Source organism: Chlorocebus sabaeus, chromosome 4, assembly GCF_047675955.1.
Source record: "Chlorocebus sabaeus isolate Y175 chromosome 4, mChlSab1.0.hap1, whole genome shotgun sequence".
Lineage (NCBI taxonomy): Eukaryota > Metazoa > Chordata > Mammalia > Primates > Cercopithecidae > Chlorocebus > Chlorocebus sabaeus.
Window position 1 is genome coordinate 93,969,510 of NC_132907.1, and position 22,628 is coordinate 93,992,137.

At 48.6% G+C, this 22,628-nt stretch overlaps 2 protein-coding genes across 2 annotated transcripts in view; one reads left to right on the plus strand and one right to left on the minus strand.

The window, feature by feature from the left end:
• SDHA (succinate dehydrogenase complex flavoprotein subunit A) overlaps positions 1–8,732 on the minus strand; it is a 32,037-nt gene extending 23,305 nt beyond the window's left edge. The window contains exons 1-5 of the mRNA XM_073014882.1: positions 8,577–8,732; positions 3,451–3,537; positions 2,553–2,714; positions 1,509–1,652; positions 1,024–1,188 (exon numbers count right to left, since the gene is read on the minus strand). Coding sequence (XP_072870983.1) covers positions 1,024–1,188; positions 1,509–1,652; positions 2,553–2,714; positions 3,451–3,537; positions 8,577–8,639 — 621 coding nt within the window. The 5' untranslated portion in view covers positions 8,640–8,732. The remainder of the gene's footprint in view (positions 1–1,023; positions 1,189–1,508; positions 1,653–2,552; positions 2,715–3,450; positions 3,538–8,576) is intronic.
• A 30-nt stretch (positions 8,733–8,762) lies between these two features.
• CCDC127 (coiled-coil domain containing 127) lies at positions 8,763–20,593 on the plus strand. The gene is made up of 3 exons (XM_073014883.1): positions 8,763–8,894; positions 11,354–11,484; positions 19,593–20,593. Exons 2-3 carry the CDS (start codon positions 11,364–11,366, stop codon positions 20,252–20,254), a joined length of 783 nt encoding a protein of 260 aa, XP_072870984.1. The 5' UTR covers positions 8,763–8,894; positions 11,354–11,363; the 3' UTR covers positions 20,255–20,593.
• The last annotated feature ends 2,035 nt before the right edge of the window (positions 20,594–22,628 follow it).

Below are 22,628 nucleotides of genomic sequence, written 5' to 3' on the forward strand. Positions count from 1 at the left end.
TGAGCAGAGATTGCGCCACTGCACTCTAGCCTGGGTGACAGAGTGAGACTCCGTCTCAAAAACAAAGCAAAACAAAACAAACAAACAAAACCAACCCATTCAGGAACTCAGAGGTGGTAAAAGAGCCTTAAAATGCTTTTTTTCTTTTTCTTTTTTTTTGAGATGTAGTCTCACTCTGTCGTCCAGGCTGGAGTGCAGTGGTGTGATCTCAGCTCACTGCAAGCTCCGACTCCCAGGTTCACGCCATTCTCCTGCCTCAGCCATTCTCCTGCCTAAGCCTCCCAAGTAGCTGGGACTATAGGCGCCCACCACCATGCCCGGCTAATTTTTTTGTATTTTTAGTACAGACGGGGTTTCAATGTTAGGCAAGATGGTCTCAAACTCCTGACCTTGTGATCCGCCTGCCTCGGCCTGCCAAAGTGCTGGGATTACGGCATGAGCCACCGTGCCCAGCCTATTCTTTTTCTTTTTTTGAGACAGGGTCTCCTGTTGCCCAGGCTGGAGTGCAGTGGTATGAACATGGCTCATTGTAGCCTCAACCTCCTGGTCTCAAGTAATCCTCCCGCCTCAGCCTCCTAACTGGGATTACAAGCATGTACCACCATGCCCAGCTAATTTTTAAACTTTCTGTAGAGACAGGGTCTCGCTATGTTGTCCAGGCTGGTCTCAAACTTCTGGTCTCAAGTGATCCTCCTCCTTGGCCTCCTCTGTGCCTGGCCTGCTTGCTTGGTTCTGACATGTTGAGTGTCACATACCCCAAGTTAAAAATCTGGTATATAAGATTATCAATTCAACTTTCCAAAATAGATACAAGAAATAACATATTGCCTTAGGGACAGCTTCTCACAGCACATGCCTGGTCCTTTCACATCAACAGTCGCTGCATGTGTCCTACACCGTTGTTCTCTGTTGCTTTTTACATAATCTCTGGCGGACTCACTGGGCACGCTAACCCATTCCCCGCTGTCACCATAAGCCCCAGCACTACATGTCCTGTCTCAGGTGGACCAGGGGCGGCCTTACCCTTCCATATAAGGTGTGCAATAGTGAGTGGCCGGTCCGATCAGCCACACAGCAGCACCGATGGGCCTGCCCGCCCTTTCCAAACTTGAGGCTCTGTCCACCAAATGCACGCTGATAAATCTTCCCATCTTCAGTTCTGCTAAATGGCATGCCATAATTTTCCAGCTGTGAAAGATAAAAACAAACAAAAACCTTATTACCTTAAAGGAGTCAAGATATTCATAGCTCATCTACACTGAACAACTTTAACACAAATCTGCAAACCCAAAGTAACCTATTTTATGAAAATGTCAACACTTCATCAAAGAGAGGTCTTCTTATTACGTGTAATGCACAGTTCGTGATGGAAAAAGACTCCTCTTGTGAGCTTTGCTCATCACCATTCTTTCGGCCGGCCACATCCGCCTCAATTGCTTACATTCTTTCCAGGACTCTTTTTGGCTAGAAACAGACCACGAGGGCGCCCAGAGCCCCCCGCCCATCACCTCGACCACGGCGGCGGGAGCCTGCTCTGTCATGTAGTGGATGGCATCCTGGTCCCCCAGCCAGTCGGAGCCCTTCACGGTGTCGTAGAAATGCCACCTCCAGTTGTCCTCCTCCATGTTCCCCAGAGCAGCGTTGATTCCTCCCTGGAAACACCAACCACTCCTTACAAGCCACAAACAGGAGCCCCAGCTTTGTCTTCCAGGCCCAAATCCACCCACTGGGGGATTCAGAGAAAGCCAACTCCTCACGCGGTGACTCCCAGTGAGGGCTGACCTCAGCAGAGGAGCAGCGAGGCCCGACAGATTCCGGGTCACGACCCTCCCCCGACTCGCCCGGTGATTCAATCCCTTAGCCTCAGTCTCCTCAGCTGTGTGGTGGAGACAGAGGGAACTCCAGGAAGGGCTGACTGGAGCCGTGAGTGACAGGCTACCTGTAATATGCTTATTACCTAACATATCTGGCACAGAAAAGGTACTCAACAAATCTTTCCAGATAATGTTATTAACAAATCTTTCCAATGGCATTTACGGGCGTGATTTAAAGACCAGAAGTGCTTCCTGCCAAGTAATAAGCTCCACACTCAGAGTCGCACTCCCCTGTACCCCTGCTTCCTTTGGCTGTGTGTGCCCACCACCGTCTTACTCCTCAGAGAGTCCCAGAAGACAGCAGTACGGGGACAAATAAAACCCCTGCCCTTTCCTTCCCCACCCTAAATTCTGATTCTTCCCCTTTAGATGATCTCCTTTTCTTAAGGTGTTGGGGCAGTGGGGGTGGGTGGGGAGGGAAGTAGGCGAGATGGTCAAAGAAAACCCGAGTGTGACTGGAGTCCCAGCTAGGAGTGACAACAAGGCTCCAGCCCTTCCAAGTCTCCAGGGAAGAGGCTCCAGGGAAAGACCGCTGAGAGGGTGAGCTGAGTGAGCAAGGCACAGCAAGAGGTCATGTGGCTGGAGCATGGGGAGGAGGCAGGAGGCTGCCCAGGTAGAAAGCGCAAGGCTGGGCGGGACCTGCGCAGAGTGGAGCACGGTGGGGCACCTTTCTCTTACCTGCGCTGCAACAGTGTGTGACCTGGTAGGAAACAGCTTTGTAACACATGCTGTATTAAACCCTGCCTCAGAAAGGCCAAATGCAGCTCGCAAGCCTGCCCCTCCAGCGCCTACCACCACTGCATCAAATTCATGATCCACTACTGGATACTGAGCAGAAATCTGGAAGAGAAAAATGCACCTGTCAATCACGTGCTCCACTATGCCAAACACAAAGACTCTTGTTACAGTGAAGGAGCTTGACAAAGACAAAAGGACCAACTGCTAGGCACACAGGGCCTCCATCCTGTCCTGGGGCTGAGCCCTGAACAGTGCAGGGAGAAGTGGGCACATTCGCACGTGGAGAAGGGACTGACAATCAGATTCTATGAATGGTAGAGGGTCTGTCCCATGGGATCAGACTGAGGACCACAACTCTACTTCAGGGCCATGCCTATGCTTATGCCTGAGAAGGTGCTAAGGAGTATTCAGTCGCTATTGTGAGCTTACGAGAAAAGAACTTCTCAGCAAGTTTCAGTTTTCCAACAGAGAGAGAACAGGCACACTAAATACCAAGGAACCCACACCTGAGTGGCCCCACAGTCCTAATTTCAGTAGGAATTTTATCATCTATCACAGCAGATACTGTTCATTTTATTTTAATTTATTGTTTTACTTGATCTAAATTTAGATCTAGTTTATAGATACATTAAGAGATATAAGTAAAAATGCTAACATCCATGTTTGTGTTTGTACTTGCAATTGATTATTGTAACACTGAAAATAATTTCAGCATGCGTTGGATACCTATGAGGAATTTTTCTCTTATGTCTATGACTCATATGAAAAGAAACTGGTACAGATCCTTACCCCCTAAGCCAAAAAATCATTTATAATGGAACAAAAAGCATGAACTTACGGAATCTGAAACTTTAGCAGATGCCCTCTTGTTCCCATCAACAGTGAAGTGAAAACCTCGGGTTCCTGTTTGCAACACTGCTGGCCACTGGTGACACAGAAGACACAGATGCAGAGGGTTAGTGTCCTGAAGGAACAGATGCTATGGGGGACAGTAATTTAAACTTCCCCTTGCAAACTGTTCCCCTTCTTATGTACCCAGGTGCTCCTGTGCATCCAGGGAGCTCGGCTGGGACTCTCTACTTAACCCTGAAGGGCAGCCCAAGGGGTGAGGAAGGACGGAGCCCCCGGTCCTCCTTTCCGCCCTGACTCGGCACTCCAGAAAACCAGGATGAAGCCTGTTTCCAAACAGGATACTCACTGACTCAGATACCACATGAAAAAGGCACACTTCCTCTGTAAAGTCTTAATTTATGCTACTTAGTGGAGAAGGGGAAGACATCTATATCGTATTACTGTATGTGGTATTTTGCAAATAATGAAGCATTTTAACTGGCTCCATCATAGCCCTTTCCACATTACAGTTCCAGTCGTCCATGAGGGCTTGCGGTCAGTCCAAAAGGCACTGGACACTGAATCAGGAGATCTGTATTCTGGAGCAGTAAAAGCTGACAGCCCAGAGGGACAAGGTGTCATCTCTTCATCATACAGGAGGATGTTGGATGCACACTCTCCCCTGCCTGGCTGCTCCTGGCTTTTTCCTGGCCAATGTCTACAATTTGACACATCTTGCTGCCTAAATTTTCCATCTTAGAAACCTGGTTTTAGTGTTTAGTTTTTAGCGGCTGTGTGTGTGAGAGGTGACACTGTCCATATGCTAAGGTTGGCCAGTCATTTAGAGGATACATTTTCCATTCTGCTGGGTGCATTTTAGAAGACCACTGAATAGTCTCAGAAATATCATAAAGAATAGTTTTAGGGGCTGGGCACGGTGGCTCCTGCCTGTAATCCCAGCATTTTGGGAGGCCAAGGTGTGTGGAACACTTGAAGTCAGGAGTTCAAGACCAGTCTGGCCAACATGGCGAAACCCTGTCTCTACTAAAAATTAGCCGGGCATGGTGGTGGGCACCTGTAATCCCAGCTACTTGGGAGGCTGAGGCAGGAGAATCGCTTGAACCCAGGAGGCAGAGGTTGCAGTGAGCCTAGACTCTGCCACTGCACTCCAGCCTGGGCGACAGAGCGAGACAACGTCTCCAAAAAAAAAAAAGAGAGAGAAAAGAAAAAAAAAAAAAAAGCTTCAGGAAATAATACACTCAGCAATCAGAAGAGGGGATGTGAGGGATGTCTTCAAGTATTTAGAAATACTTGCAATTCAGAAATTACTTGTTATGTGGGATAAAAAATTATTCTCCATTTCTCCAATTTCTAGTCTGTTTTTATCGACATAAGCTAATTCAATTTTTCTTTTTTCAGAAAATGGATGAGAAAGAACAAATATTCTTCCACCTTAGTATAATTTTTGACAAAGTAAAATCATATTTTAAGAAAGAAGTCTTTGAAATAATTTTAATACAAACTTTCTTGAAACTTTTGTAAACTGCCCTATTAACACAGGTAACAGCACCAATAACAACTACACCAACTGTAATTAGAAACAGTGAGATCACTAAAGTTTATTTGTTCTTTCTAGGATGCTGACGTGGAATGCCCACTGCCCGCCCCGGCCACACACACACAAAGCCAGCTTAGAAGGGGCAGCTCCCATAACACAACCGTGAACAAATTATCACGCCATCCCCGTGGGGACAAGGACACTCACCCTCTGCGTCTAAATCTAATCTGGGGCAGAGTTTTGAATTTGAAAGCCCAACTTTAAGACAATTTCAGTCTTTAGATAAAACTGAAAACTAGTTTTGACACAAGACTAGTCTTGTGTGCCAATTATTAATTTTTTTAGGAGAAACTATCAAACATTTCCTCTAAGAAAAAAATAGGGAACATATAAAAGGAATATTAGACCTTGCTTAACAATATGGAATTTCAGACGACTGAATTAGGAGGTGGAGGGGGAAAAGTAAGAAGTGCAGAGACATTAATCCCGAAATCTACCAAAGTGAGGGGTCCTCATCTAATCAAATGCAACTATAAATCATGAGCAAGAAACTAAACTGCACGTACAACCCATACAATCACAAAAGCAGCCAGCGAAGAACCTAAACACGCATGACCGTATCAGGAAGAAGCGGAAGTAGGGTAGTTTAAGTGAACTAAATCCCCTCTCCAGGCAAGAAGTCTAAAACAGATAAAAATGCACCTGCACATCCGCTAAAGAAACAGCGGTCTTACAAATACCAGGAGTCGGTATCAGAAACAGGAATTGCTTTCACGGAAAATGAACTGCGGGCGGTGGTATACTCACGGATTCTTTTACAACTACGTGTAATTATTCTCACTAGAACTTTAGTGTTTATTATTTTAAAAACGAATACTTAAAATACAGTTAGGCCAGGTACAGTGGCTCACACCTGTAATCCCAGCCCTTTGGGAGGTTGAGGCAGGCAGATCACGAGGTCAGGAGATCCTGAGACCATCCTGGCTAACACAGTGAAATCCCATCTCTAATAAAAATACAAAAAAAATTAGCTGGGCATGATGGCAGTAGTTCCAGCTACCGGGGAGGCTGAGGCAGGAGAATGGCGTGAACCCGGGAGGCAGAGCTTGCAGTGAGCCAAGATAGCGCCACTGCACTCCAGGCTGGGCCACAGAGAATCCCTCTCGGGGAAAAAAAAAAAAAATACAGTTCACACATGGCTACTGTGCACAGGCTGTGAGCCCTGGTTCACAAGAGCACCACCAAAGGTTTCAAACATTACCCACAGAATCCCCACTAACCCCACGGAAAGACAGAACCTCAGAGATGATTCAAGTAGGTCAGCTGGCTCTGGATCCTGGACTTGGCCCCTATCTAAAGACCCTTGGGAAAAATCTCTGAGACTCCCAACTAATATTAATATCCAGGTTTCATATCAAAACCAAGTCACAATTTTTCAAATAAATCAGCAAAAACATCATGAAGAATGCAGAATGGAATGCCACTGTTGTTACAATTATCCCAAGAAGCAAAGCAAATATTTACTACTATAATGGCCTAAATAATGTATTTCTAGAACACCATTAAACATATGCAGAACAAACCATTCAAAGAAATGAAATCAATTTGTCTTAGATCAATATATTTGATGTTCAAGCTCACGGATTTGAAAAACTTCACCTGAAGTAAGCAATTAACCCAGTAACTATTTAAGTTTCTTGGTTTTACTTTTCCTCTGATTAAACTGCTTTCGAACAGTTTGCAAGCTGTGTCAGTGCACCGAAACACAAAAAGAAACCAAAAGCAAAATAAGTCTGAAAAGTTCGTCACTTGAAATCAGCTGTAAATATAGAATGATCAAAAACACCACAGAACTGGCCAAAATGAGATTAAAAAATTCTCTCTGGACTTTACTGAAATTATCCTCAGCATCTATTTTCCAAACACATTTCTCAGTTGGCTATCATGAATTTTTTTTCTGCTAATTTGATTATGCTGTTCCTTTGTAAACTCCAATTCTTCAAGAATAAAAGCCTATCTGAAATGCCGATAAATATACTGCTTGCAGGCAGAATTTCTGTAGGAAACGCTAACTTCATAGATAAAAAGACTTTTACAAAACCCAAGACTAAATTTTGGTTCAATTTTGCTATCTTGCCATCTTGTCTGAGGTGCCTCCGCCGCTGGCGGGGTCTGAGGCTGCAGAAGGAACACTGGGCACCATCTGGGTTAAGGACAAAGGCACCAGCCCTAGCTTTTCTCCAATCACAAGCTAACATTTCCCCTAAAAAGCCCCACTGACCATGGGCTTTACTTCCTGCCTGTGGACGCCCTCCAAGCAGCTCTTAAAAGCCCAAGAAGCGGCAGGGATCTCTGCTCAGTCAGCACCAGCCACAGCCACACACTAGAACGTTTACCTGCTTTCTGATGCGACAGGATGGCTGTATGACTAATCTTCACATTTAATTCAACGAGGTTTTTAATAACTATTTCAAAAAGGAGAAAACTGCACATTTATAGGCATAATTCAAATCAATATTGCTGAATGCCTTGGTTCCTATTGGCATTTTTACTCTGCAATTTAAAATTACTTCGTAATTAAGGAGGTGGGTGGGTAAGTTCATTCAAAAGAACCAAGCAACGAAACCTATCCAGTTCAGCTTGATGAACTAAAACCCTAGAAGGCCGATTCTGAAGATGCAATCGTGGAGGGCACATTCAGACAAACTCAGAGAGTGAGGGCTCAGGGAAGTATAACCCTGACCGTCATCCTGGACTAAGCCGAGCCCGGCCCTCGAGGCACTCAGCGCACAGGCAAGCACCGGTCCCGCGTCCTCGCCCGGTCAGTGCGCTGAGCTCTCCCTCTGATTTTTAAAAACGGGCACAGCTGCTTTTAAACACTGGCACATTTTCAGTGGCACAAGGGCCACCAAACACGACCCAAACTTGACACCCTTAACTTACAAGGTCGCGAAGTGGACACGCACAGATTTGCGCTTTTCTGGAAAGCGGAACTGCAAGCCTAAGCTCGGGCGCGCAGCGCTTCCCACCGGACGCCCACCCGGCCGAGCCCGGCCACTCCTCGCACCCACCCGGGCGGTTTCACCCGCCCCGCCCGCCCCACCCACGGGCTGCGGGCGGCCCCTCGGGACAACCCGCACAGAGGGCGGCAGAGGCCCAGCCCAGCCAGGACGGCCACGGGCCGCTATCCGCCCGGGTGACCTTGGGCAGAGACGACTCCTCCCCGAGTCCACCCGCCAGGCACTGAGGCGAGGGGCCACCTCAGCCCGCGGGGTCCCCGGACCCAGGCCCGGACCAAGGCGGCAGAGGCGACGACCAGCAAGCCCGCGGGGTCGTGACCTTCACCGGGACGCGGACTACCTGCTAAGGACCAAGCTCCCCGGTCCCCCGAGTCCGCCCCGCGGCTCCCCCTCGCACCGGCCCAGGGCTCTCCCAGCCCCTTCCCGATCCCGGGACAGGGGCGCGGGGGCGCGGGGACCCGGCGCCCGCTCCGCTCGCACCCGCTGGGGACCGTCCCGCTCCTACCGCCGCCTCGGCCCCCGCCTGTCCCGCCCCGGTCCGCGGTACCGACTGACCGCCTTGGCCAGCGCCAGGCGCCGAGTGCTCAGCAGCCGCGACAGCCTCCGGACCCCCGACATAACTGTTGACGCCGCCACGCAGTCCCGCCAGTCCCTGCGCAGACTGCGCCTGCGCACCACGCCGGGGTCGCGCTAGGGGGATATCGCGCCTGCGCACCACGCCGGGGTCGAGCGGGGCGGTAGTGGGGAACATCGCGCCTGCGCACCACGCCACGCCCGGGCGGGGGGCTGAGTGGGGGCGCCGCGCCTGCGCAAAGCGGACCCGCGGACGGAGGCGTTGCGAGGGACGCGGAGGTCCTGGGCTCCCCGAGCGAGGTAGAGCGGGCCCTATTTCGGGGAGGTGTTGGGCACTAACATTTTTAAAGCGCCATGGGTGGTTCTGCGGGATCGCCCAGACAGAGGGGGCCTGAACGTCCAGACCACAGGGAATGGGGTCGGAGGGGCTGCGCTCGTCCGCGGAGGTGGGCGGGAGCGACCCGGGGCCTCCGGCCTCTACTGAGCGGGAGTGACCCTCGGTCTCCGGCCTCCGAGGGGCGGGAGCGATCCTCAGCCATGTCCCTAGCTTCTGGCTTCCGGCTAATTTTTAATTTTTTTGTAGTGGCGGGATCTTGCTGTGTTGCCCGGGCTGGTCTCGAACTCTTGGCCTCAAGCGATCCTCCCTCCTCGGCCTCCCCAAGTGCGGGGATTAGGGGCGGAGCCACCGCGCAGGACCGTGGTCAGCTTTTAAAGATGCGTAGATCCCTTTGGCTTATACGCCTTTCTGCTAGCTTACCCTGATTTTGCTTCAGGTTCAGAGAGCATTTTAATATTTCTAGTATGTCTTTTTGTAAGATATCTGAAATCTTTTTGTGGAATGAAGTGGCATGAAAAATAAACCAATAATCATTAGTAATTTTGTTTCCTGTCTTTTCACTTTAAATTATTAAAATCTTTCTCTTGTGCAAAATGTTTAACAATGTTGAGTTATTTTAGCAAATTTGCAATGGTTCAGTCCCATTTTATTGATATTTGGGTTGTTTCCCATTTTTGCTCTTAATAAATAACACCGTACAGAACATAGTTGTGACCATAACTTCATCTTTAGGATTATTTTCTTGGATGTGTGCCCCAGACGTGGCCTTTATTGGCTTGCAGGGAATGGACATAGTACCTCCTAGACTTTTTTTTAGTTATGCAGTTTTGGTGCTGGGTTAGTTATCTATCTAATTTTGTTTTGTTTTGTCTGAGATGGAGTTTCGCTCTTGTTGCCCAGGCTGGAGTGCAATTGTGCGATCTCAGCTCACTGCAACCTCCGCCTACAGGTTTCAAGAGATTTTCCCGCGGACAGCGAAGATCACGCCACTGCCCTCCAGCCTGACAGAGCAAGACTCCATCTTAAAAAAAAAAAGAGAGAGAGAGATTCTCCCGCCTCAGCCTCCCAAGTAGCTGGGACTACAGGCCACCGCCACCACACCCAGCTAATTTTTGTATTTTTAGTAGAGATGGGGTTTCACCATATTGGCCAGGCTGGTTTCAAACTCCTGACCTCAGGTGATCCACCTGCCTCAGCCTCCCAAAGTGCTGCGATTACAGGCGTGAGCCACCGCGCCTGGCCTTAATTTTTTAATTCTATAATTACCCATTAGTATTAAGCTCCAAGACATATTTTTGTCATATCTTTATTGCTTATCATAATTTTCTATCTTTAGATGTTAAATATTTGTTGAAAATCCCATGAAAAGTTTTCAGAAATTGGATTGGATTTCTTGTTTGTTATACATCCCTTGACTATTTTGTAATCGTGTGTATTTGTGGAGGTCACATGTAAACAAATTTAAAGTGACTCTACTTTGTGAAAACGTGCAACCTCGTGTAGGTACTCAGTAAATTAGTAAATTCTTATTAACGTTAGCCCCCTAGCCTTGCTATAGAGGGTGCATGCTGAGCCCGAAGCAGAGAGCTCTGTCATCTCTGCATTCATCACCACCACACCAGGAGGCCTGAGAAGCTTCTAGCACTGTTTGCACCTTCCCCACCACATCACCCCTCCCTGCCTTCCTCACAGTCTTCCTTCTGATCAGAAGACCCTTTCCTTCTTTCTCTGCCTGTCAGAATGCTGCTCACTCTTCAAACCCTAGCTCATATGAAAGTGTCTGGTGTGAGCCCACTTTTTTCGAATTGATTCTGTATCTTTGATACAACTGTATGAGGGTTCTCCAGAGAAACAACCAATAGAGGGGAGAGATGTAAGAAATTGGTTTAAAGGTTCAAATGCTAATCTCATCCAAAAACTCCCTTAGAGACACACCCAGAAATAATGCTTAACCATGTATCTGAGCACCTCCTGGTACGTCAAGTTGACATACAAAATTAACCATCGCAGCAGCCATACATTTAAACATATTTGTACTAGAGAACTCACCTGATTCTACCTGCACTTCAGATGCTTAAGACATGTCTGTTTTCTCCACTTTCCCCAACCAGATTGTGAGTCACTTTCATCTAAGTTCTTGGTTTTTTTGTTTGTTTTTGAGACGGAGTCTCGTTCTGTCGCCAGGCTGGAGTGCAGTGGTGTGACCTTGGCTCACTGCAACTTCCACCTCCCGGGTTCAAGTGATTCTCCTGCCTCAGCCTCCCGAGTAGCTGGGACTACAGGTGCCCGCCACCACGCCTGACCCTGGTCTTGTTTTTTCCTTCTTTGAATCCCGTAGGGCCTCAGTGCTGTGCAGCACATAGTTAAAACTGAAAAGATTTCTCAAATAAAAGTAGTTAACGTTTTTATTCTTTACTTCAAGGTATATCTTCATGAATAACCTCAATGATCCCCCAAACTGGAATATCCGGCCTAATTCCAGGGCGGATGGTGGTGATGGAAGCAGATGGAATTATGCCCTGTTGGTTCCAATGCTGGGACTGGCTGCTTTTCGTAAGTCATGGTTTTCTTAAAATTCATATTTTCCAGGCTGAGAGTGTGGAGCCCTGGTGAGGGAGGCAGCATGATGTGGGAGCCTGAAGGCCGTGACTTTGGGACCTGCCAGGGACAGCCGAGTTTTATCCCATGCAGTGAACCGTGGGCCAATCATTTAACCTCTGAGCCTCAGTTTTCCTGTTCACAGGAGATGGATAATCATACTTAACCTCAGCACATTGTGAGGATTAAGTCAGCCAAGGCGTTTAGAAGCATTTTGTGTGGGGTGGGTTTTAATAACTTAGTTCCCTCTCAAGGCTTTGCAGCTCTCAATTCAGGGGGGACAGTTCCTTGTTTCAGGTGCCCTCATAAGGACTGATGGGGGAAAAAATGGGTGTAAAGGAAACCAGTGGACTGGGCGTGGTAGCTCACACCTGTAATCCCAGCACTCTGCGAGGCCCAGGTAGGTAGATCGCATGACCAGCATGAGCCACACAGCAAAACCCCATCTCTACAAAAATACAAAAATTAGCCAGTCGTGGCCATGCACACCTGTAGTCCCAGCTCCTCAGGAGGCTGAGGTGGGGAGATCAGTGGAGCTGGGAGGTCGAGGCTGCAGTGAATAGAGATAGCACCACTTGCCCTCCAGCCTGGGCAACAGGGTTTAAAAAAAAAAAAAAGAAAACCAGTTTTGGAAAACCAGTGATGTTTAATGTTTAGGAAATCAATCTTCGGAGACTTCATTCAGGAAATCTCTGCTTGGCCTGGCCAGAAATTCTCTCTAGTTTAGATTGACTTGGCATCATGTTGGGGACCTGTCAGTCACATGCAGACTTATATCCCCACCACACAATCAATTCACTGATGCAGAGGAGTGCGTTCTGTGTTTCTTCACGTTCCATGGTTCTGGGCTGGCACTTAGGAACATGAGAGACTGAGTAATTGAACGGAAGAAAGGCAAAACTGCCCTCTAGCTGTAGTGATACATTTTACGTAGAGGCTTTTTATCTGCTTCGATGTCTCAGGTCAGGAGTTTTGCTGTAGAGGAAGAGGAGGCTGGTAAGAGCAGGTGGTTTTTATGACTCAGTGATCTGCACAGTGCTTGCTTCTTGGTGAAAGACAGGGCAGGTCCACAGCCAGTGCTAAGGGGCTGCCATGTGAAAAGCTCACCCGCCTGCAGGCTTGGGAAAAAAAAACACTTAACATTTGGAGAGGCTACTGTTGCCTGTGGCTAGGGTGAGTGGATTGGAAGGCTGAAAATTACTCTTACTAATGTAATAATTAATTGGCTTTGAGGCTGGGAGAGGCCCTGAAGTGACTCATTTTCCATTTGTTTTTCAGACTCATCTCCAGCTTTTATAGCCTTTCATGATAACTTTCGCTTTTGAAATTCTTACCTCCCCTTCTTGGACTTTTGAAATGATGCTTTCTGTCCATGAAAAGGGTTGAAGAATATTTTATTTTTTCTTTTTGGTTTTTTGCTGAGGTAGTGTGGTGAGAGATAATTGTTAATTTGGCATTCTTGTAATGATTCTCCAAAGGTGTGTTATGATGTGTTTGAGGTTCTGTTGCACACAGGAGCATTAACCAGCCCCTAGTGTAGTCTAGAAGAAGAGGCAGACATATGAATACTTCGTAAGCGCCATTGATTGATTTATTGATGAGAAGCCAGTTTTGTCCTGATCACTTACTACATTTACTAGATTTTTTTTTTTTTTTTTTTTTTTTTGAGACGGAGTCTCGCTTTGTCACCCAGGCTGGAGTGCAGTGGCGCGATCTCGGCTCACTGCAAGCTCCGCCTCCCGGGTTCACACCATTCTCCTGCCTCAGCCTCCCGAGTAGCTGGGACTACAGGCGCCGCCACCACGCCCGGCTAATTTTTTGTATTTTTAGTAGAGACGGGGTTTTACCGTGTTAGCCAGGATGGTCTCGTTCTCCTGACCTCGTGATCCACCCGCCTCGGCCTCTCAAAGTGCTGGGATTACAGGCATGAGCCACCGCGCCCGGCGTTTTTTTTTTTTTGAGACGGAGTGTTGCTCTGTCGCTTAGGCTGGAGTGCAGTGGCGCAATCTCGGCTCACCGCAACCTCCGACTCCCAGGTTCAAGTGATTCTCCTGCCTCAGCCTCCTGAGTAGCTGGGATTACAGGCACCCACCACCACGCCTGGCTAATTTTTGTATTTTTAGTAGAGACAGGGTTTCACCATGTTGGCCAGGATGGTCTCCATCTCCTGACCTTGTGATTTGCCTGCCTCAGCCTCCCAAAGTGCTGGGATTACAGGTGTGAGCCACTGTGCCCAGGCCATTTACTAGATTTTTACTTAACATAACATAGAAATATGTGTAATTGTGCTTGCCTGAAAGAGCAGTCCCTGGAGAAATTCTTACCCTGAGTAGCTCCCCTGGGAGACTATTCAGTATTTCAGCGCTCCAGTGGGCTTCTCTCTCTTCACACCTCCTCTGTCATTCTGCTTTCCCCCCTTTTCTCTTGGTCTTTCTGATTCCCCTTTCCCCATCTCTCTCTCCGTGCTTTTCCCCTCTCTCCATGCTTTCTCCCCTCTAGCGTTCCTGTACCTCCCATTTCTTCTCCTGACCTAGAAAACACATGGTCTTAGAGCTGAAAGGGACTGGTTGAGTTCACGGGGCCCAACTCAGTTTCTTTTAATTTATTATTTTATTCTGGGGTCATGTAAGTCACATGCAGTTGTCGTCAGTAATACAGACAGCCCACACACCCTCTACCCAGCCTTCCCCAATGGAAGCATCTGCAACATGACAGTGCAGTGTCACAGCCAAGACATCTGCCAGGATGCCGTCAAGATACCCCACTCCCGGGCCCCTCGTGCGGCCCTGTGTTCCGCCCTCCCTCCACGGCCCCCAGCAACCACTGATCTGTTCTTCATCTCCAGAACTTCGTCATTTCAAGAATGTTATATAAATGAAATCAAACAGTGTATAACCTTTTGGGTTGACTTTTTTCACTCAGCGTAACCCCCTGAGGTCCGTGCAGATTGTTGCTGTATCAGTAGTTCATAGATACTTTCATTGCTGAGTGGTGTTTGATGACATGGGCGTACCACAGTGTGTTTAACCACTGAAAGACATCTGGGTCCTTTCCGGTTTTCAGCTGTTATGAATAAAGCTCTCATAAACATTCTTGTGTAGGTTTTTGTGTCAATGTAAGTTTTCATTTCTCTGGGATAAAGGGCCAGAAGTGAAATTAATGGGTGTTATGGAAGTTGCACGTTTAGTTTTTTAAGAAAGGGCTGAAATGTTTCACAGGTGGCTGCACCGTTTTAGGTTCTCACCAGCAATGCAGAGCTGATCGGGTTCTCCACCTCCTGGTTGGCATTTGGTGCCCACACTGCTGTCCCGTCTGCCCATCCTGTGGGTGTGTGGTGCTGTCTCGCCATGGCTCTGCTGTGCAGTGTTGAGCATCTTTTCTCATCGTGGCTCAAGTGTGCAACGTCGAGCACCTCCTCACGTGCTCATTGCCATCAGCATATCCTGATGGAATGAGTATTCTTGTCTTTCAGCCATTTTCTAATAGACTATTTGTTTTTTAATGTTGAGTTTTGAGAGTTGTTAATATGTCTTAGATTCTAGTCCTTAGTTGCATACGTGGCTTGCAAGTATCCTTTTCCAGTCTGTAGCCTGTCTGTTCATTCTCTTCATGGGGCGTTTGCTGTGTAAAAGTTGTACTTTTGATGAGGGGCAGCTTCTCATCGTTTCCTTTTACGAACTCTACTCTTTGTGGAAAGTCTAAGAATTCTGCCTAGCCCTAGATCCTGAAGTTTTTTTCTCCCTAGAGTTTTAGTTTTACATTTTACATTTAAGCACTTACCCATTTGAGTTAATTTTGTTATAAGGGATAAGACTTTAGTTGTATTTCTTCTTTCCAGCCTGTTTGCCTTTGATTGCTTGTCTTGCCTTCCAGCGGTAGCTGGAACTTCTGGGACTCTGTCGGACGGTCCCTGACCAGAGAGAGGACACACTCAGCCTCTCCCAGCTAAGTACAGTGTCAGCCGCAGGTTTTCTGTGGATGCTGTTTATCAAGTCAAGGAAACTCCCCTGTATTCCTGTTTTTCATGAATAGGTGTTGAATTTAGTCCTTTTTTTTGGTTTAAATTGATGTGCTCATGTGATTTTTCTTCATCAGCTTACTAACGTGTTGTTTGTTTTGTTTTGTTTTGTTTTGTTTTGAGACAGAGGCTCGCTCTGTCACCCAGGCTGGAGTGCAGTGGCGCAATCTCGGCTCACTGCAAGCTCCACCTCCCGGGTTCGCGCCATTCTTCTGCCTCAGCCTCCCCAGCAGCTGGGACTACAGGCGCCCGCCACCACGCCTAGCTAATTTTTTTGTATTTTTAATAGAGACAGGGTTTCACCGTGTTAACCAGGATGGTCTCGATCTCCTGACCTCGTGATCCACCTGCCTTGGCCTCCCAAAGTGCACAGCGCCCCGCCAGTAATGTGTTAGATTACATTGATTTTTGAATATTGAACCAGCCTTTTGTCTCTGGAGCAATCCCCCCGTGGCCATGCTGTAGAATTCCTTTTACATATTGTGGAATTATGTTTGTGGCTAGGCTGCAGAGGATTGCTCCTGTGTTCATGGGGGAGTCCTGAGCCTCTGCCCGGGGCGCGCTGCTCTTGCTTCTCCATGTCTAGTCCATCATTCCAGTTTTTCTTCCAGTTGTTCTGTTTTTCAGTTCTAGAATTTTCATTTGGTTCTTCTTTATGTCTTCTGTTTGTTTTCGTAGACTCTCTGTCATGGCGGCTGCTCTGAAGTCCTCGTCAGATACTACTGCCGTCTCTCATCCTGCTATTGGCATCTGTTGGTCATCTTTGTTCATTTAGCAGGACCCGTCCTAACCTTTGGTACTATGAGTGATTTTCTGCTGGAACGTGGGCATTTTGGGTATTGCGTGATGAAACACTGGTTTTTATTTAAACCTTCAGTTTTAGCTAGCGTTCTTGAACAGCATCTTGGCCGGGGAAGGGCCACGCAGCCTCCTTACCGCCGGGTTGGGATAGAAGTCCAGGCTCCCACTCAGCCTCTGGCCCCCGTGGGCCCCCGAGGAAAGGGTGGGAGTTCCAGCCCCCTGGCCTCTACTGGTGCCCCTGGCTGGGAAGGCCTCAGCGCTGCTCCCCATGTGGCTCCCCCCGACCCCACCCTGTGTTTGCCACTGGGTGGGAGCGGGAGCCCCAGCTCCCATCCTGCCTTTGCCTGTGTGGGTGGAGGTGGGGCCGCAGTTTTTTCTGTATTACTTGGCTGATGTAGAGTGATTACTGTCGGAATGTTTTCTCTCTTACCAGGCCCCTATCATGGTCCTTTGGGCCGAGATAGCAGGTTCTGTTGGAGTTTTTTTTGTCTGCACCCGTTGAGATTTCCAATTACCTGTGTCTTCAGCTCCAAGTCTAGGATCTATGAAGCAAAATGAAAATCTAGAGGACTTGCCCCCATGTTGTTCCTGAGGTCCCAGGGACCCAAGCCAGTCTCCCTTCTCTCTACCTTTCAGAGTCATCTTGTTTTATCGATGAAGTCCAGGATTTTTAGTTCAATTAGAAGAAGAATAGGGAGGACGTCTACTGTGTCTTCTTAGTTTCCTTAGAAGAATAGGGAGGACATCTACTCCGTCTTCCCAGAAGCAGGAGTCCCACCTGAAACTGAGGCTTTGAAAAGTCGCATGTGCCCAGAGTCATGAGGCGTCTGTCGGGTCAGACTCGGAATTCAGGTTTTCCTGACGCCCAGCCTGTCGTGCCACATTTTCAGCTGCCTGTAGCCTCCCCTGCCTAGCTCCCCGTCCAGCCCCAAACTTCCCAATAACCACAGCCTGTGTGGTGCGGTCTGATGATTAACTGTATGCATCATTGTCTGTGTTAGTTTTCCAGTGGTTTTACTTGTCAATGATGTGACTTGACTGAGATCGCCCCCAGACTGTATCAGGGAGCAGCTGCCTGTCTCCTCTTGATTCGACCCCACCCCTCCCAGCCCCATCCCTCCCAGCCCCACCTCCAGCCCTCCACACCTCCAGCCCTCCACACCTCCTGGATGCTCTTAAGTCACTTTAATTCCTTTGACTCCTCATGGCTGCAGAGCACATCCCGTGCTCCTTGTCCGGGTCTCCTGGGGGCGCCTCTCATTTGGCACCTGTGACTTTCCAAAGGCAGCGCCAGCTTCTCCTTGACATAAGCCCCACCCCCAGGCACATCTGGCTCCTGGAACCTCCCGCTCTCCCAGGCTCTCGCCTGCCCTGCTCATTTCATTTCTGGTAACTTCCTTGCAGCTCCTGCTCAGCCTTCCAGACTTTGTTCATTCACCTTTTTATGAAGCCTTCCTTGACTTCACCAAAACCAGACGAGCCTTCCCTTCTCTCTCCTCACATACCTTTGCAAACCCCTCAGTGCTCATCAAGTGACATTGTAGCAGCTTCTTTCCTGGTCAGGCCTCTGCCTGTGAGCTCTTGTCAAAGGGAGGAGATAAAGATGACATGAGTTTGAGTTGTCATCTGAAGTAGGACTAGCAGCTATTTTTGGTTGAGGAAGGATGAGTTTGGTTTTGTGCTTACGTGGTGAGGTGTCAACAGCATATCCAAGGGAGACTGGCTTTCAGGCTAATGGAAATCTTGCTGTCATGGAATTGCTCCCACAAAGGCCATTAATGACCCAGGAGAAAAAGGTGACCATTAATGACCTGGGAGAAAAGAACTGAATGTCAAGGACACCACCTGGGTTGGGGGAAGCGGTGAAAGGAGGAGAGAACCATGAAAGTGGATGGAAACTCCAGTGGTTCTAGAAGGGGCTATGGACGAGGGAGTTCCACAGAGTGGTTCGTGGGGGATGGGTTGCAGGATAGAAGCGCACAAGGGAACCCACACTGCTGCTTTCAGTGGCTTTTGGGGCCTTGGGCTTTGAAAATTTGCCATACAATCCTGTTTTCCAGAGGACGCAATTCCGTGCTGCTTTTAGAACGTCTAAGCAGAACGCATCGCTATTTGGAACAACTGAGACTTAGCAGTAGTTGCTCTAACATGTATGAAATTATTGAGCAATAGCATCAGTTCGGAATGTGGATGGAACTATTATCGCACGGTCATTTTTTTATTGTTGAAACACACCCAACTCTTACTTGTGGGACAGGCAAAGAGTCGGTGACTCCATCTGGAGCCAGGTGCCCGCTGGCCGGCAGGCTCTGTGGGTCATCAGGTCTTAGAGGCACTGGATTTCTCTGCAGCAGCACAGGCCGCCCTGCTGCTCCTTGGTGTGAGGGGCAGAGCCGGGCAGTGCCCACTCCAGCCTCCCAGCAGTCCCCGTCCTGCTGCTCCTTGGTGTGAGGGGCAGGGCCGGGCAATGCCCACTCCAGCCTCCCAGCAGTCCCCGTCCTGCTGCTCCTTGGTATGAGGGGCAGGGCCGGGCAATGCCCACTCCAGCCTCCCAGCAGTCCCCGTCCTGCTGCTCCTTGGTGTGAGGGGCAGAGCCGGGCAGTGCCCACTCCAGCCTCCCAGCAGTCCCCGTCCTGCTGCTCCTTGGTGTGAGGGGCAGGGCCGGGCAATGCCCACTCCAGCCTCCCAGCAGCCCCCGTCCCGTTTTTGTGAGATTCCGGCAGTCTCCAGTTTGAGGAAAGAAGCCCACTGTGTCTTGAGGCTAAACTTTTTAACCTACTTTATTTTTATGTGTCCTTATCAGAACGTAAGCAGTGTCTCAAACTCAGGCCGTTTACTCGTTGCCACCAGGCAAGGCTAAATACAACTTTTATAAGAACCCGGCCAACGGTAGTTGAAGCCGACCCCAAATATTTTAAACTTTGCCAGTTGTACTAGAGCCAGAGCAGGCAAATGGTGGTGGGTTTGAGAGGAGAAAAAAGCAGTGGTAGATCTTCTTAGCAACAAACAATTAGACGACGGAAAGGGTTAGGGTTAGGATCTTTTGGTCACCCAGCCCTTACCTGATTTTAAGATAAGACCTTGGCCTGTTACACGTTTTTGTACAGAAGTGATCTTCTTGGTACGGCTGAGGTCTTAAGCTTTTATTGAAATGCTATCCTTAGCTGCCTTATGATTTAAGTGAAAATTATAGAACTTCAGCCCTAACTTTTTCATTTTGTGTATTTTTCTCCATTCACGTCAGGTTGGATTTGGTCTAGGGAATCCCAGAAAGAAATAGAAAAAGAGAGAGAAGCCTGCCGTCAGAGAACTACTGCTTTTCAACAGGATCTGGAAGCCAAGTACCATGCCATGATCTCAGAAAATCGGCGTGCTGTTGCTCAGCTGTCCTTGGAACTCGAAAAGGAACAGAACAGAACAGCTAGTTATCGAGAAGCCCTTATCTCTCAGGGGCGCAAGTTGGTAGAAGAGAAGAAGCTTCTAGAACAGGAACGGGCCCAGGTGATGCAAGAAAAAAGGCAGGTGCAGCCTTTGAGAAATGCGTATTTGAGCTGCCTGCAAAAGGAAGAAAACTGGCAACGGAGAGCCAGGCTTTTGCTGAAAGAGTTTGAAGCTGTTCTCACGGAAAGACAGAATATCTACTGCAGTCTGTTTCTTCCTCGCAGCAAGCGGCTGGAGCTAGAGAAGAGCTTACTGGTGCGAGCGTCCGTCGACCCCGTTGCCGCTGACCTAGAGATGGCAGCCGGTCTCACCGACATATTTCAGCACGATACATACTGTGGTGAAGTCTGGAACACCAACAAACGCCAGAATGGCAGACTCATGTGGCTCTATCTCAGATACTGGGAACTAGTTGTGGAACTGAAGAAGTTTAAGAGAGTAGAGGAAGCCATACTAGAAAAGTAAGACAAGGATGAAATAAAACTGCTTTTAGTGACGCGAGGCCAGGCAGTCATGAGCCTTCTGGGCCTCTGGCGTCGTCTGTCCCTTGCTGCCTGTGCCATGGCCACACCGCCACCCTTCAGCAGCGACCTCCACTCCCGCCACCCTCGGAGCAGAAGTGCCCGAAGCCTCAGAGACAGAGGGTTTCCTCCTGACGCTCTGCAGCTGCTGGGGATGTGGCTTCTCTGAAGCATTTGTAAGCTGCCCGTATTGTATCAAGCAGAACAGTGTAACCTCGTATTTTAGCTCCAGGGTAAAAATGGTTTTTTAAAAAGTCAAATACAATACTGGTCCTTACCACAAGTACTTTTCTGTGTTTCATCACTCCCTAAATACTTTCTCCTCAAATTATTTTTCTCTCACCAGATTACATTAAGAATTTGTCAGATAATGTGTAGAACTGCATAACAGATGATAATAGAAAGTAGTAATATATTATCAAGGTTTTTTATTTTAAAGATCTCTCTCCCATAAAGGGGAAGGAAACACCAAGTGTTTCTTGTATCCAGTTGGTACCTAATGTGTTTGGAATTTGGCTTGTGTCTGTATTCAGCAAGCAGATATTTATTAGCAATGATATATACTCAAAAATACTTGCCATTTATGAGTAATAATGCCACTTTTTATTTGTGTAATTCTTTGCTCTTTACAAAATATTTTTATATATATTATCTCATTGTTTACTGCAACCAACGTGGTAGACAGGTATTACCGCCCCGTGTCACACATAGCTGCTGGGAACTGAGCCTGTAACCTCTTCACTCATGGGATCCCCAGTCTAATCCTGTGAAGTAGGTATTACTATTATTCTTTGCAGGGGTGCCCCAAGGCCAGCCCCCGGTTGCATAACCTGCTGGGAGATCTCATAGGACTCAGCACAGGGCTGTACTCAGCACAAAGCAGAATCAGCAAAGGGAGAGGGTGTGTGGGTGGTGCTCAGAGGAGCCACGTGCAGGGTGCCCCAGGGTCCACTCCCTGGAGTCATATAGGACACACCTGACTGTAAGAACAAGCTCACTGGAGACTCAGCACGCGGGCTTTTGCTAAGGGCTGGTCACATGGTTCCCCCTGCCTGGCCTGTGTGGAAAGTCCCGACTTGTCCAGAAGGAGGGTGGGCTTGGTGTGGTCTGTGCCAGGTTCACAAGCACTGCGGGCACAGAGCCACTTGTAGGAGTTAATGGTGCTGGGAACTCTCCCAGAATCCGAGTTCCCAGATGTCAGTCAAGGGCCAGCCTTGCACACAGGCCCTGGTAGGACACAGCCTTGGGCCTGCTGTGTGAATTCGTCCCCACGCACCTCACTTTACGGAGGTGTGGAAGAGCTGACCTGCCTGAGGTCACGCAGGTAGTAGTGTTGGAGCCAGTCTGAGCCCAGGCACCTTTTCTCCAGAACCGAAAGTAACCTGTGTGCAGTTACTTGATAGTTTGTGGCCAGGCAGAAGCGGGAGCAGCATTGTCCATCTGCTTTCAAGGGCTGTGTTCTCCCCGCCTGCCTGTCTGTACAGGAATAGGACAAACTGTTAAAAATCCTAAGCTTATAGAACCCACATGGCAGTGTGAGAGCCACTATTCCTGGAGCGCATGTTACTACACCCTGAGCTGTACACGCTTTGCACTCGTGCATTGTTTGAAATCCTTGGAACCCCGTGAGCACGGCAGAGGCGGGCTCAGAGCTGACATGTGCTGCCTGCAACAGACACGGGCCTTCCGCAGGCTCTGCTCTCAGCACCCACGCCCTGTAAAGGTGCACAGATGCTACTCTTCAGTGGCTGCTAGCGTGTCTTTCTGCTCTACCACCATCGCTTTATCTGAGAAACTCATTTTTATTTTTTTTATTTTTTTGAGAGGGAATCTCTCTCTGTCACCCAGGCGGTATGCAGTGGTGTGATCTCGGCTCACTACAGCCTCCGCCTCCTGGGTTCAAGCAATTTTCCTGCCTCAGCCTCCTGAGTAGCTGGGATTACAGGCGCGCGCCACCACACCCAGCTAATTTTTGTGGTGTTAGTAGAGATGGGGTTTCACCATATTGGCCAGGCTGGTCTCGAACTCCTGACCTCAGGTGATCCACCGCCCTCGGCCTCCCGAAGTGCTGGGATTACAGGCATGGGCCACTGCACCCGGCCCCTAAAAAGTCATTTTTTCGGTAAATCTGAACGAAACTCTTCCTCTCGTTGTTTGTACTTCCTGATGCGTCAGACCCCTGCCTAAAGAGTGGTGCAGGCTCCACACCTGCAGCAGTCCAGTGTGCTGGGTGTCCCGTGGGAACCACTCCGTGTTTGTCTTCAAATGAAGAAAATACAGTCAGCTACTTTGTAGGTGAATGATTTTTGAGGCGAATT